The sequence below is a fragment of the Carassius auratus genome, chromosome 14 (genome assembly GCF_003368295.1).
Source record: "Carassius auratus strain Wakin chromosome 14, ASM336829v1, whole genome shotgun sequence".
Taxonomy (NCBI): Eukaryota; Metazoa; Chordata; class Actinopteri; order Cypriniformes; family Cyprinidae; genus Carassius; species Carassius auratus.
Genome location: NC_039256.1, coordinates 10,779,131 through 10,794,623, shown reverse-complemented (window position 1 = coordinate 10,794,623; position 15,493 = coordinate 10,779,131). Strand labels below are relative to the sequence as shown.

Here is a 15,493-nt window from a genome sequence, read left to right as displayed (position 1 = left end):
GTTTTCTGCTGATGACCAAAAAACACTTTACTGTATAACTTCACTAACAAATGGTTCATGATGATAAATCAGTTTACTTGAAAACACTTGACATAATCTGTGAGTAATACACAACATAAACAGATTTATCACAATATAACTGTGGCTGATGATGAAAAACACCATTCGGTTTGACGCCCATCAAGAAAAGTCACCGCATTAAGCAATCAGTGTCGTTTATGAGCTGCAACAGAATGAAACAGATTTGTACAGCCATTTTTAGAAGACAGTTTTCACGTCACTTTATCATCCACTCTCCCAGAGAGACGATTGATTTTCTATCTTATCAGAAGCTCTTTTCTCTTTATAGTTTCTGTCCATTCAACAGCCATTCTGTCCAGTTAAAGCAGTCAAATAAGGAGGCTCTTTGTAGGTTTGTGGGAAGGGGCAGAAAGGGAGTGCCATCTGTCTGTGCAGCCTGGGGAGTGTTCATCGAGAATCAACCTGGCAGCCACCCAGAACCACACAAAACATGCCAACAGCAATCGACAAATCAGCAGAAAACATGCCACGTTCTGAAGGAGCACGGACGCAGCGCGAGGGAGATAATGTTTTTATGAGATGGAATTAAGTGAACTGGGTTGAGACTGAGAGTGAATGATTTATGGCGGCCTGCGATGGCTGGTCTTTGGTGTGTAGCCAGTTGAATGGATGGAGCAAATGGGTTTCATTTAGGTTCATGGGTAGAGTGAAAAGGAAAACTGTTACTCTTGATAATACTGACAGCAGAAAATCAACAAACACACCATCAAACGCTGCACTTGCTCTTTTTTACAGCCAGTTATATTTGATCTTTATTTAATCCACATACACTTGTATGGGTCAATAGTGCTTGTTTCCCACTACTGGCCAAAAGTAACATTTTATTTATTTATTTGTATTATTGTATCCTTCAGATTTGGAGTATTGCAAGCAATTAATATTGGATGTATTTCTTTATTTACATTTTTTTCCAATAACTGAAATTGTATTTATATTTAAAATACATTTATTTCATACTAAGTATAGTTCAATGTGTGACTCTGGAGCACAAAACCAGTCTTAAGACACTGGGGATTATTTGTAGCAATAACCAAAAATACATCATACGTCAAAATTATCAATTGTTTCTTTTATGCCAAAAATCATTAGGATATTAAGTAAAGATCATGTTCCATGAAGATATATTGTAAATTTCCTACCATAAATATATCAAAGCTTAATTTTTGATAAGTAATATGCATTGCTAAGAGTTCATTTGGACAACTTTAAAGGTCGATTTACTCAGTATTAAAATTTTTTTGCACCATCAGATTCTAGATTTTCAAATAGTTGTATCTCGGCCAAATATAGTCCCATCATAACAAAACATACATCAATGAAAAGCTAAATTATTCATCTTTCAGATTAAATAAATAGACCATTATAACATATACATAAATTAGATTAATTATAAATGTCATTATAACTTGCATTCTAAAAATCTTTAGTTTATGGTTTATCTTTGACCATATGACACTAGAGTCGGAGATTCATTCTTTGCTGAGAAACATGTCACACAGTATTCTTAACAGATGACAAAGAGAAATGAGTTTTTTCACGATGAAACATCAGAACACGACAGATCTGATTCCGCACATCTAACTTCAACAGAGAAAATGATTGATCAATGGCCGCGAGCAAGTGAGATTGAGAAGGAAATAAATAAATCAGATGAAGTACAGCGGGAAGGATGGCTGTGAGATTTCATCATGCTACCCAGTGAATTCATCTAATGAATCATTCTACTCACTTCTGGCAAAAACGCTCACAGCCTCATTAATATTACCCCATTGTGCAATCTACTTTTTTAGCCTGCGAGATGAAGTGCTTTTTCCATGTAACAAAGCCAAAGAGGCTCCATCACTTCGAGCCAGTGGGATCTATGATGTATTGCAGAATCATACTCTGACATACATTACATGATATATTCATCTGTACGAACCAGTGGAGAAAAAAAAACAACACTCCACACAGTCGTAATAAATCTTGAATGCATTTTACATGTGTGACGCGACATTCCTTCGTGAAACAGTGGGAATTCATGAGCAGGAGTTTGTTTTATTCATCTGGATTGGATTGGTGAAAAACAGGCTGAGATATTATTGGTTAATGTTGTTTTAGCCAACAGAAAAGACATTTCAAAGGTGGAGAAAGTTACATTTGAACATTTTTGGCTTCGTTCTGAACTGTGAAATTTACATTTATTTAGCCGATGCTTTATCCGTAGCAATTTAAAACGAGAATAACACAACAACGAAGATGAAAAGTGCTACCGTACCAAAACAGCAAGTGACGTTAAGTGCTAGATACCTTCTCGTGGATCTCCTGGGTGGACTGGGCGTCACAGAAGGCCACGGTGGCCACGTCCTTTAAGATGGGCATCTCTACTGTACAGTCCCGGCCATCCAGCAGCGCCACCAGAGGACGAGGGTGCATGGGGCCATTCATTATGGGAGGCCTGATGCCTGCAGAGAGACAGAAATCACACGTTACACATCTTGATCTTGTGAGCGCTGACTGTGTAAATCTCAGTTTGTCTGCACAGGTAAAGAGAATTCACTGTTGTGAGACTACTTCCAAATGATGAAACCCAATACTAGATTTGGCTCAAGGAGGTGCACAGATATTAGTTATTATGGTTAGAATGGTTAAAATAAAGCAACTCAAAAACACAGAAAAAGACAATAGTGTTTATTAGCAGTCACATGATTCCTGGATTTATTGCTCAATATTAAAACAATTTTTGCAACTGCTGATACAGTAAAACAAAAAGCAGTTGTGGGTTTTATATCCTCTAATAAAAGACACATCAAACGGACTAATGCTGTTATCTCCTAACCCTTTCTAACAAAGAAATGTTCATTGAGTGTTATGAACACTGATGATGTCAGCTTGTCAATTACTAGTCAGTAACATTTTGCTAAATGGTTTTATGATAACAAAACTGTGATAACTAGATTGTGTAGATATATAATCAGCCAGAGTCTTGATATCAATCCCTTTGTAAGAGGACTGATGGAATTATGATGAAATAGCTACACAGAGAATCTGTTTAAAGGAGAAAACAATGAATGAATTATCTCACCGTGACTGCAGCTCCAGTATCTCAAACTGTGCCATTTACTGGTCTAAGACTACAAACATTTTCAGACCTGAATTATCAGTGCATAGTGATAACCCAACATACGCTGGTCAAGCTAATCGACTTCAAGCCAAATTCTCACTGAAGACCAAAATATGTTGATGCTACCATATAAAACCCACTTCAAAAGGACTTTTCAGCGGCAGCCCGCTTACATAAACCACTGTGAATAATGTAATCGACTACACTCTCAAACTACTTATATATGGTTATATTTGAATATATTGAAATAAACCTAAAATGATATGTATTGTATTGTGTATTATCGATGATAATTAACTAGCACTAATAACTAATTAACGGCACCTGGACGCCAGCACTCTGAACGCTCTTTGTTTGCACATGTCAGTATTTATGAATAGATTAAATGTAACGGGACAAAATTAATCTTTACAAACTACATATCATTCTAAAGATCTAAGCCTCAAGGATCGACGACAGATCGCTGTTTTTCAATGGAAAGCTTATAAGGAATGTATTTGCTACATTTGTGTAAGCAGTACACATAAAAACATGCATAATCAAAACTCTGTACGTACCAGATTCATCGTAATAATGAGTCATAAACACATCCACAGCTCTAAATCCCAGTTTAGTTAGAAAGGTAAGGGTCCACTGAACAATATCCCAAAGAGCACTTTTAGTCCAACGAAGCAATAACGTTGTAATATGGATGGTTATTCCTTTGTTTACGTCTCATGGTTATTCCTTTGTTTACTGTCACTCTTCAGGGACAGTATTGCTTGTGTCCGTTATGTAATAATCTACGCTCAAAAAAACTGCATCTTGGTAGTAAAAAACAGCATTGTTTTGTAGCATACTATGACGTCTCTTTTGTCTGAGCTGCAGGTGATTGGCAGATTGGATGACGTGGTGTTGCACCTGCACTGAATCAACGCTCTGTTAAAAGGACTTGTTTGAACTGATGGCGGAGAAAGATTTGGTGCTAGTTGGCGTTTGTTTGCCTTTCATGGAGCTACCGGTGTTCTCGAGGGTTATGGAGGTTGCGGGAGACCACCGCCGCACTCGAGGAGTTTTTGTATGATCCGCCTTTCCTAGATCGGATATTTGGACATTATCTTTCGTTGGTTTTGTTAGTTTGAATTTGTTACATTTGTATCAATTACATGCATGCTGACACACTGACTATGCACTTATACTGACTAATAAACATTTCATGTTTATTTTCTATAGTTTAATAAATGTTTGTTTTTGCAAATTAAGCAGTTGTGTGGCGTTTCTCTGATTTTGTTGCATTCCTTGCCAGTGTCACTAACAGGATGAGACCATCCACAAACAAAGTGAAGATATGCAGAATATTGATTATTTTAATTCTGGCGCTCTCTCGTGACGGCTGTGACGCGATCTGTGCACCCGTCCTCTGATGGGGGTGTAATTTAGTGATCGGCTTTTTTGCACAAATAATACAATTCTTTCTTTTCTTCAATATTTTTCATATATGTGTGGGTGCTTTGTGGGGAATGGGGTTGTATCTGCATTATTACCATCTCTATCTGCGCAAATCATTGTGTGATTACTGTGTGTACGACAGTGTGAATGCAGTCTATATGAACAGAGTGTGATTATTGACTTTAAGGGGCATTTGTATGATTATCATCTGTACAACCGGCCATCAGCATGTGATTACTGACTGTATGAGCATCTAATGACTAAAATATTTTGGAGAACCCTTCAATATATTTGGTATAGCTTTTTGGTAAATATTTACATAGGGGGTGTTGGGAACTAGATATAGTCTCAGAAAAATGGTTGCAGCAATGTAATTTTTCATGGTATCATCTTCAGATCTGAAAAAGAAACTCATGAGACATGTGACTTTCAACCCATGACTTGCTCCAGGTAATGATTTCATCTATTTTTATATGAAAAAATTTTCAATGCACTTCAGTGTCTATAACTTTTTATCTTTTTGACCATTATCAACTCTGGATGGACAGTAAAGCCTAAAGGGTCTTCTTTCCAAAGACACTAAAATTGTGTGTGTAGCACACTTAAGTCAGGAACTGTTGCAATTTTAAATTAGGTAGGTCATTGTGAGCTGTGATACCCAAAATGGGGGATGTAGGTTTAACAGGTAAAAAAAGAAAAGGCAGTGTTTGTAATGTTGATTCATCTCACAGCTGGTTGGTTTAAGTCCCTATGAAGAAAATGAATGGGAAAAGTACTTCCGGAAGCAAGGCTGCAGAAAAGGTGGGCAGTGACTGTTGCGCTGTATTGACATTGGAGATAAGTGCGCTGCTTGGCTGAGTAGCAGAAGTTGGCTTTCTGCCTAGTGTCAGTTAAAGAATCATCTACCAACGGACTTGTCAATGGAAAGTCCAAGTGTCTTTGTAAACTACCGTTCAAAAGTTCAGAAAGATTTTGGAAATGTATCTGAAAGAAGTGTCTTATGTTCACTGGAGCTACACTTATTTGATCAAAAATACACTAAAAACAGTTATATAATGAAATATTCTTACAGTGTAAAATAAATTATTTCTATTTAGGTATATTTTAATTAATATTAATAATAATACTTTTTATTATTCCATTAATGCAAATTCCTCCAGTCTTCAGTGTTACACGGTTCTTCAGAAATCATTCTAATATGCTGATTTATAATCAGTGTAAAACTGTTGGGGGGGGGGGGGGGGGGCTGTGATACCTTTTTCTTTGATTCTTTGATGAGTAAAAAGTTCAAAAGAACAGCATTTATTCAAAATAGGAATATTTTCTAGCAATATAAGTCTTTACTGTAATTTTTTATCCATTTTACATATCCTTGCTGAATAAAACAAATTAATTTATTTTAAAAAAGAAATAAAGAATGAACTGACTTTAAATGTTTGAAAAGTACTGTATATTGTAACACAAAATTTCAATTTTCCAAAATTTTCAAACAGAAAACACTGTTTTTTTTTGTTTTGTTTTTTATTTTTTAATCAAAAAATTATGAGAAAAAAAATCATCACAGGTCTCAAAACATGTTAAGCAGCACAACTGTTAGCAACACTGACTATAAATCATTATATTAGAATGATTTCTGAAGGATCATGTGACACTGAAGACTGGAGTAATGATGCTGAAAAATCAGCTTTGATCACATAAATAAATTACATTTTATAATATATCCACATAGAAAACCCTTATTTTCAATTACTATATAATATATATACATATATATTAATACAAATATACATAACAAAAGTACAATATGTGCACCTGTGACCTCTCCCAGTTTTACCATATACAGGCTGGCAAGTGCAGACATGGTGTAATCACAGACACACCCACCTCTATCAGCACCACCCTCATCTTTCACACTCAATACACATGTTTATGCACAAACAAGAGCTCTTTACCTCTGTGAAGAGATCCCTGGCTTCCATGTATCCATTCCCACACAGAACCAGCTGTTTTCTCCATTTGTAATGAACTTTTACACCCTTAAATTATGTGTTAGTGACATCTAAACCATCCCAACAGCATCCAGTAATCTTGTAACACAGCCACTGTTATCTCTTTTATTTCTGATTAGGACAAACTGCCAACAACATGCAATAGATGCATCCAAGCACGCACAAAAGCACGCAGATCTCGGATCAAATCCTGCGATCAAGAAAAAGCTCCATCTTTGCATGTAAAACCACAGCTAGGTAAATCAAGATGCCAGCATTGGAAAACAAAAACACACACGGCAGTTCTGTCGAAATCCCTCGGCGCTCTGTTCATATTGCCCTGCCCCGAGGGTGAGCTAGATCTGTTTGAATTAGCTAGTTCATAGCAACAAGAACCAACAGGGTCAGTCGCACACGGCGTCTAAAGACCTCGACTGCCCGCGGGCGATAATTCAAGCTGACATCCCCCCTTTGTTGCCTTCTGGCGAAAATGAAAGCCAATTTCAAATCCCAGCCTCACGTTCACCGTGCGACAAGAACAAAACCTGTTTTTTAATGACACGCTTTAGCTCGTCAGAGTGTTGTGAAGCTTGCTTTTTGTAATTGGTGGAAAGCCAATGCATTGTTCTCAACCCAGACTTCCAGGAAATGTGCACTTTGGATTTTTCAAAAAGGTGGAAAGGGAGTCACTTGAACACTGTAATGACATTCATAGAGATTTTTAACTTTCACTAGTCGATCTCCTCTTAAAAAAATGAGACAATAAAAATGTGCTTTTTTCATGATCAGGAATCTCTTACGAATACATGTTTATTTTAAGATATTAAATAGCTGCCCATTAGCAGCATGCACCCTGTTCTTCCTATGGCTAAGTATTCCCACTTTTGGACTCTTCTAGAATAAGAATTTCCTTCGAAGAGACTAAATTTAAGGAAGTAAGTCAAGGCCGGAACTGGAAGCCACATTTCCACTGCACAATGTGAGGGAGGGCCATAGGAGAGAGAGTCATGTCCTTGCCAACCCCTCAAATTTTCCAGAGTGCATAGTGTGTGTGTGTTTTTTTTTTTAATCTTTAGAGCTCGGAAAGATTAATGCAGTTAATAAAGCGAGCCATCAGAGGTCCGTAGCCCCGGCTCTCTGACGAATGCTGTCTTTGAACGGGAAAGAGAAAGCAGAGAGCAAGCAATTGTGTGTGGATGAATGGTTCAGATGAAAGATAATAGGAAAGAGGGAAAAGCGAGCAGAGAGGAGGGGAGGAGGAAAGGAAGAGGGGGAGGGGAAGCCAGAACACTGTACGACAGCCGAACGAACGCTCAAATATCTGCAGATATCCGTACAAGACTTTCACTTGTGGTCCCATGCAGAAGGAAAGGGAAACGTTTACCTAATGGCAAGCCTTTGTTCAGCAAATGTGAGCTTCCCATCTCTTAGGATCCGCCAGAAAAACGAGCGCGTCTCCTCAGCAAGGCATTCACCAAAATCCTCAGCATATGGCGGCTACTTCAATTTTCTTATTCCTTCTTTTCTGTGAGTAGCTAGCTTAAGGACAAACACGCGCTCGCTCCCACCCCTCCTTGTCTTTCTCTTCCTCTCTAACTCCCTCTCTCTCCCCCACTCTCTCACTTTCTATTTCGACTCTCTCACTCGGACAAACACGCATGCACACACAGAATGCAAGTGTGACTGCATTTATGGGAGTGGGAGAGCTAGAGCGAGCGAGCTAGAGAGAGAGAAACGAGCGCGAGGTGGCTACAAGAAAGACTGAAGAGGAATGGGGTGGAGCCTGTGCTCTCGCAAAATTGATCTTTTGTTTCCTGAGAGGGGGCAAACAGAAAAAAAGGATAATGGAAAATTGCGGTAGAAAAACGAGATCGGGGGAAGGAAATCTGGCTGTGCATTTCCGGTTATTAAAAATGCATGATAGTCTTTTAGAATGGAAATAAAATGACTGGAAATTATTAAGCGACAAACAAACTGAGTGGTTTTCTCTTTTTTTGTCACTTCCCACAGTAGATGAATGTTCATGGTTAATTAAACGCCTCTGACAGCCATGGTTCTGGGTTATTTAGCTCTCAGAAAACCAATTACTGAATCCTACAGTCTTGACGGGCAGCTCAGAGATGTCTCCAAAAATAAATAGAGACAAATTAAGTACAAACAGGGTCGGGGCCCACAAGTCACTCTGTTAAAAACAGCAGCGGATAGACAAAATGTTAATCAGCACAAATGTGTGAACATGTCAATTCGAAACCATTTTACAACTTTTCTCACGTTTTCAAGAGTCATTTTGTCCTTTTGCTTAATGAGTCATTTGCTTTAAGTTCTAAAACAGAAACTGTTGAGTGTCTTTCACTGCTGCAGCATAAAAAAAAAACAGGTTTACATTATGAAACACTTTAGTCAGCCACAAAACAGTAACACGTTATGACTAAATGAGTGGTGTTGGTGGCTGTTGTAAATATATGCACACATATTCATATTCTGAACTAATGCAACAAGTCATGGAGCTGCTCTGCAACTGTAACCAACTATTACATCGTCATTACTCTCGAAATGTGTGGCACGGCTCCTCAAAACTACATGGCTCCCATTAAAACCAACAAAGCTTTCTACACTGGAAGTAGCTGGCTAATTTGCAAAATAGATTTCTGCTCAGTGTGGAAATGAGTTATTAATTAAATCACACATAAATTGCAGTATAAACAGTACAGCTGAATGTCTACCAGTTGGCACAGTACATATTAGTTATATTTTCAAAAAATTTTATTTGAACATTTATACTAGAATAAGATAAGATAAGACTTCCACCACAAGATAATCACTACATGAACATGTTTGCTTTTGATTTTTAAAAACTTAATAATCAGTCAAAACTTTTTTCTGTGGCAATCAGAGATGCTGCCAATCCGCCTGGGCTGCGTTTCCCAAAAGCATTGTAAGCTTAAATTGATCATAGCTCCATTGGTTTAAAAAAAAAATCTAAATTATGTCATTAATAACTCACCCTCATGTTGTTCCAAACCAGTGAGACTGTGTTTATCTTCAGAACACAGTTTAAAATATTCTAGATTTAGTCCGAGAGCTCGCAGTCCCTCCACTGAAACTGTGTGTACGGTATACTGTCCATTAGGACTGTCAACGAATATTCTAAATTCGAATATGTATTCGAATAGTTAAAAAAAAAAGAATTTCGAAGGTGAAAATTAATATTCGAATTAAAAATAAAATGTGGAAAAAAAAGTCCGCGGCAGTAGAGGCGTGGTTGTCTGCTTTGCGAGTGGGCGTGCTAGCGCGCCTGAGAGTTCAGGGACAGGTCACAGGAGTCGCACTGTCTGGCACAGCATCACTGATGAAAGTTGACGCGTCTTCATGGAAGATGCCAGCAAGTGCAGAGCCCAACTCGACCGCAGCAGAGAAAATGAGGTAAAATTGTTGACCCGCGAGATAAAGTTGTATGCAAGCAATTTAAGATACAGTTAGCATACCATTCGACCACCAGCAATATGAGGTCACATCTCAAAAATGTGCACCCAAATGAGGATGGAATAATGTGTGGAACTCCAGCTAAACAGTCACGTCTTGACACTTAACGTTACTTTGCATCGCCCGCCACAAGCTCTTTGTCTGCAACACGACAAGAGGCCATAATGGACATGTAAGGACATGAGACCGATCAGTATCGCGGATGGGGCACGCTTCGGGGAGTTCTGTCAAGCAATGGATCCGAGATTTGATTATTTATCGTTTCATTTCAAGGAAAAGGTCCATGTTTACCACAGCACAGCTCGCTCTGAGCATTCAATTTCAGTTTTATATGCTGTAAAACTTCAATTAATATTAATAATATTTGTTTCAATCACTGAATGGAGCCTGCTATATTTGGGACAACAGTCGCGACCTTAGATTGCTTGCACAAAAATGTGTTTGTTCATTTAAACCATTATGCACAGAGAGCGTGAGGGTGAAAGAGCTTGAGGTCTACAGTCTTGGCCATTGATTTCCTTGTTTTTGTTTAGGTAATACGTTGTCATATATGTTTAAACTTAAATAGACTACCTATACAATTAGTTACGTCTCTTTGTATTATTTTTTCCTGTTATTGACATAATGCGCGTCATTGACAACATGCACAAACAGATGTTTGAATAGTTCGAATATTCATGTATTTTTTATAGGGAATATTCAAATGTTATTTTTGAGCAATTTTGAGGGCCCTACTGTCCATGTCCAGAAAGGTAAGAAAAACAATCAAAGTAGTCCATGTGACATCAGAGGGTCAGTTAGAATTTGTAGAACCATAAAAAATACATTTTGGCCCAAAAATAGCAAAAACTACGACTTTATTCAGCATTGTCTTCTCCTCCGTGTCTGTTGTGAGAGAGTTCAAAACACTGCAGTTTAGTGATATCCGGTTCGCAAACGAATCACTCAATCTAAGTGGATCATCTTGAACCAGCTCACCAAATCAAACTGAATCATTTAAAAACGGTTCGCATCTCCAATACGCATTAATCCACAAATGACTTATGGGTCGGTCACACCTCACTTTTCATTCCACTGACTTCCATTCATACGCATGCGAATGCGTCAGACCGGAAACGCAAGCTCATGCGAAAAATTTTGCATTTCGCTGCATTCCAACGTTCAAGTTTGGTGAAATCTGACCTGCGAATTTGCATCACGTGAAGATGTGGGACCAGTAGAAGATCGATATGTCACTGCGTGACCTCTCTGTACAGAAATTCAAAAATGAAGGAAGCGCTATATAACTTTAGCTGTAGCGCAGAGTCCTATTTTCTATAATACATATTTAAAAGATTATAAAAAAATTTAAAAAAAGAAGCTGCATGGTTCGCAGTGTCCGTTGAAACAGGAACAGATGGTACATTTGAATGAGGCAGTTGTATAATTTTTTATTGCTTAGGGTGTATATATTTATAGAAAGAGAGATACAGAGAGTACAATATAATAGAAGCTTTCGACGCCGTCGCAAAAGGCACAGTACAAGCACATATTAATGTTGTGATAATCGAAGAGAGACCGTTTTATCTTGCTCCCGCCCATATTCGCAGCGGTGTCCGAAATAATTTTGCACGTTTAAAGTCTAGTGTGACTGCCCCTTTAAGCCCCTTTAAGCTGTTAACTTTTTTAATGTGGCTGACACTCCTTCTGAGTTCAAACAAACCAATATCCCAAAGTAATTCATGTACTCAAACAGTACACTGACTGAACTGCTGTGAAGAGAGAACTGAAGATGAACACCGAGCCGAGCCAGATAATGACTCGTTCACGAGTCAAGAACGGGTTGCATCGGCTTTCGGATAACCAGTAGTTCTTTCGGACAGTTTGATTCAATAAACAGAAAACCGTTCACCAGTTCTTTTGCACTCTATGTAATGACGTCATTTGCGATGATTGCCCTTGATTCAAGCCTTGCTGAATAAAGTCGTCGCTTTTGCTATTTTTGGACCAAAATGTATTTTCGATGCTTCAACAAATTCTAACTGACCCTCTGATGTCACATGGACTACTTTGATGATGTTTTTCTTACCTTTCTGGACATGGACAGTAAACCGTACACACAGCTTCAATGGAGGGACTGAGAGCTCTCGGACTAAATCTAAAATATCTTAAACTGTGTTACGAAGATAAACGGAGGTCTTACGGGTTTGAAACGACATGAGGGTGAGTTATTAATAACATAATTATGATTTTTGGGTGAAATAACCCTTTAAGCTTACAATGCTTTTGGGAAACAGCCCTGATCGATTACTTTACATTTGCAACGATCTGTTCTGAAGCTATATTTAATTCACCCTAAATAAATAAATGCATTTAAATGTAAAAAATATTATGGAAAAACACTATGGAATCCATCAACTTTTCTTCTTTTGTGTTCAACAGAAGAAAGAAACTCACACAGGTTTGGAGCTATCCTTTTAACATACAATCATTACAATTTATTATTAATTTGTACTTATTTTAAAATGGACTCAACATCAGTAAACTCATTAATTAGTAAGAAAAAACAGATCAATCGTTTTAAGAATCTTGAGGTGCCTAAAGATTCCCATCACTAACAAATGGTTAAAACATACTTATATAATCGCCGAGTTTTCACAAAGCATTTGTAGGTTAACTCACTCCACCTCTAAAGGCTGAAGGCTACATACTGTATGTTGAGTGATGTACTGTACTACATTTCTGCTGTCTGCCAGGCCTCGACTGCTCTGTGTGAATAACAAGCCAGGCTGGGAACACAGACACACTGTATCTTGTGTGTGTGTGTGCTCCAGTGGAGAAGTCAGATGGATTGGTACTCAAGCAGAAGAGCCCCATTCTTTATGAATTCATTAGCGCTGGTCAGGACCTCAGGGGAGCACTGGTTTTGGCAAGTGAAGCGCACAGTATGCGTCACGTATGTGATCCGAGCTCTTCGGCCACACTGAATAAGCTGGCTAATCACTCCTGCACCATAAAACGGCCGCTCGTGCATTGATCCAAAAGGAAGATGAATGGAAAATCCATGATTTGTTCAGAAAAAGCCTGGTTTGACTAGCTAACTCATTAAACCTAAAGTAACTAGTTTTATTACTTAACATAACATTCCAGACACCAGACGACAGAAAATGCTATCTAACGAGTTATAACAGATCTGTAATAAAAATAATCGCCACACCACACAAACTTGTGGTACAACTTGTTCTCTAAAGCCATCTTTCATGTCATTAAGCAAGTCAGAATTGAACTAACGTACATAAAGAGCTGCTCGGCTTTGCTACTGCAAAATCCTAATAGGAATATATCTTCTCTAAACCCAACCAGGCATTTTTCCTCGTTGTAAAACAGCGCAAGGACATAACAAGGTGAAAACCATCTCAACACCAGACCGCACATCCACCACAGTCGAATCAATTCAAGAGGACAGCTGGGAAAAGAGCCTGTCAGAGGACACGATCTATGACGAATGAGGAATATCTCAAACCACACCAGTGAAAACCTCAAAAACCCATTGAAAAAGACAATGAAAGAGGGAAAAATAGAAGTGGGGAGAGGCAAAGAGTATAAGAAAGATGCCTCTGAGAAAGATTACACTGCTTTAGATACACACTGCTGCTGCTGCCGCCTCCCTGCCAGCGCACACACACACACACACACACACACACACACACACACACACACTGCAGCGTGGCGAATGGGTAAACTCCCTCACATTGCCTATCTTGAAGGGAAGGGGGTGCACGGATAACATTTCCCTAAATAAATTCAGTGTGACTGAACGCATTCCTATTAAACTTGGCTGCAAACGGGGAGTGCAGAAGCAAGAGAATTTCATTGAAACACCCGCAGAGACCTAACAGTCCATCATTAGATCAAAGCCCATTAACAGATCGTGTCGAAGGAATATCTAGATGGTGAATGCGAGAGAACAGGCAGTGGTTCGTTCAAGATTACGCTATTGGTGCAGCTGTGCTTCCAGTCGACTGTGTTCTCAACAACAGACAACATTGTACAGGATCCTAAAGAGACACTTGATGTTCTGCTCAACTACACGCCAAACACACACTAAAAATACGACCGGAGTAAACCACACAGAGTAAATAAACAGATAAATATAAGAGCTGACTTACTATGAAGGTAGACTAGAGTAACTAGACACCTAGGTGACAATACTTTGAGGAAGTTGACATGTGGTCTAACCTTTACACAGTCTATGGGTGTACCATGCTAGATTTCCTCTAAAACTAAAGTGCTTTTTTTTTTACTTATTACACTATCATGACCTCATATTAATTTAGACTACGTGGAATGTTTTACATTTGACAAAAATAATTTGTCACATCACAGGATTTAATAGAATAGAATGGTGTATATATATATATATATATATATATATAGAGAGAGAGAGAGAGAGAGAGAGAGAGAGAGAGAGAATGGTTAAACAAAGTGAAAGCTATTTTTCCAATTATCGTCCAATTATAAATACATATTTTGTGTCATTTTAACCTAAACTCTTGATGTTGAAAGTTTATGAATGTTATTTGTACTACACTTCCGATTGCCCATGAATACTGATGATTTTTTTTCATATACAAATATTTATGAGGATTAAAGTATTTATGAATGTATTCAAATATTTATAAGGAGTAACTTTGTAGGTATAAAACACAGGTAATATATAATGACTCAACTCCAGTTTGACATTCAGAAACGTTAATGTAAAACTCAAGCTCATCCGCAGTCCAGTTCGATCTTTATATATTCATTTTTGATATATTTACAATATTTTATATATTAATCATCAATCCTTTAAGTTAATAACGATATATGCAGATTACACGGACACACACACAGAAATATATACACGTGTGTAATTTACGTATTTAATGCTAGCTGGATTCCTGCAAAAATAGCTAAACTTTTAAAGCTATTGTCGGGATTGTATTTACCATGTCCTCAGGGATTACTCATTAAAGAAGACTGTTGAATTTATAATATCAAGTGACTGTGTACTCACTTACTCATAGAAACCCGAATTCAGCCACAGTGTTGACAACTAAGTGCCCCTTAAATGCAAGTGTGTTAGCTAAGAAAGCCCGCCGCTCCAAAGCCGCTCCACAGGCGCCTTCATCTGCCTGACAGAAATAGAAAGAGCATGTGAAAACAAGGCTCTATCAGTGCGGCTTGGCTTCTACTGACAAGCACACACCCAGCTCAAAGAGAAACGCAAAACAATCACAAACCTTGCATCACCCGCTCTGAAGGCTAAAGTCCCCGAATGTGCCCGGGATTCGGGTAAAACATGTAACGAAAATGCGACCAATCGGAGCCGTGTGACCGTAGAGGCAGCCAATCAGCACAGGCTACGCTCGGACGAGAGCCAATCAAGTCA

General features: G+C 38.3%; 1 protein-coding gene across 8 annotated transcripts in view; it reads right to left on the bottom strand.

Annotated features, from left to right (window-relative positions):
* The window catches only part of ctbp1 (C-terminal binding protein 1), a 28,446-nt gene extending 12,979 nt beyond the window's left edge, over positions 1–15,467 (bottom strand). The window contains exons 1-3 of one of the 8 annotated variants that reach the window (XM_026279875.1): positions 15,345–15,467; positions 15,119–15,236; positions 2,371–2,525 (exon numbers count right to left, since the gene is read on the bottom strand). In XM_026279875.1, coding sequence (XP_026135660.1) covers positions 2,371–2,508 — 138 coding nt within the window. In that variant the 5' untranslated portion in view covers positions 2,509–2,525; positions 15,119–15,236; positions 15,345–15,467. Of the gene's footprint in view, positions 1–2,370; positions 2,526–6,564; positions 7,079–7,984; positions 8,355–15,118; positions 15,311–15,344 lie in introns of those variants that run through there. The other 7 variants (XM_026279873.1, XM_026279874.1, XM_026279877.1 and 4 more) reach the window with 7 other exon arrangements.
* Between the last annotated feature and the right edge of the window lie 26 nt (positions 15,468–15,493).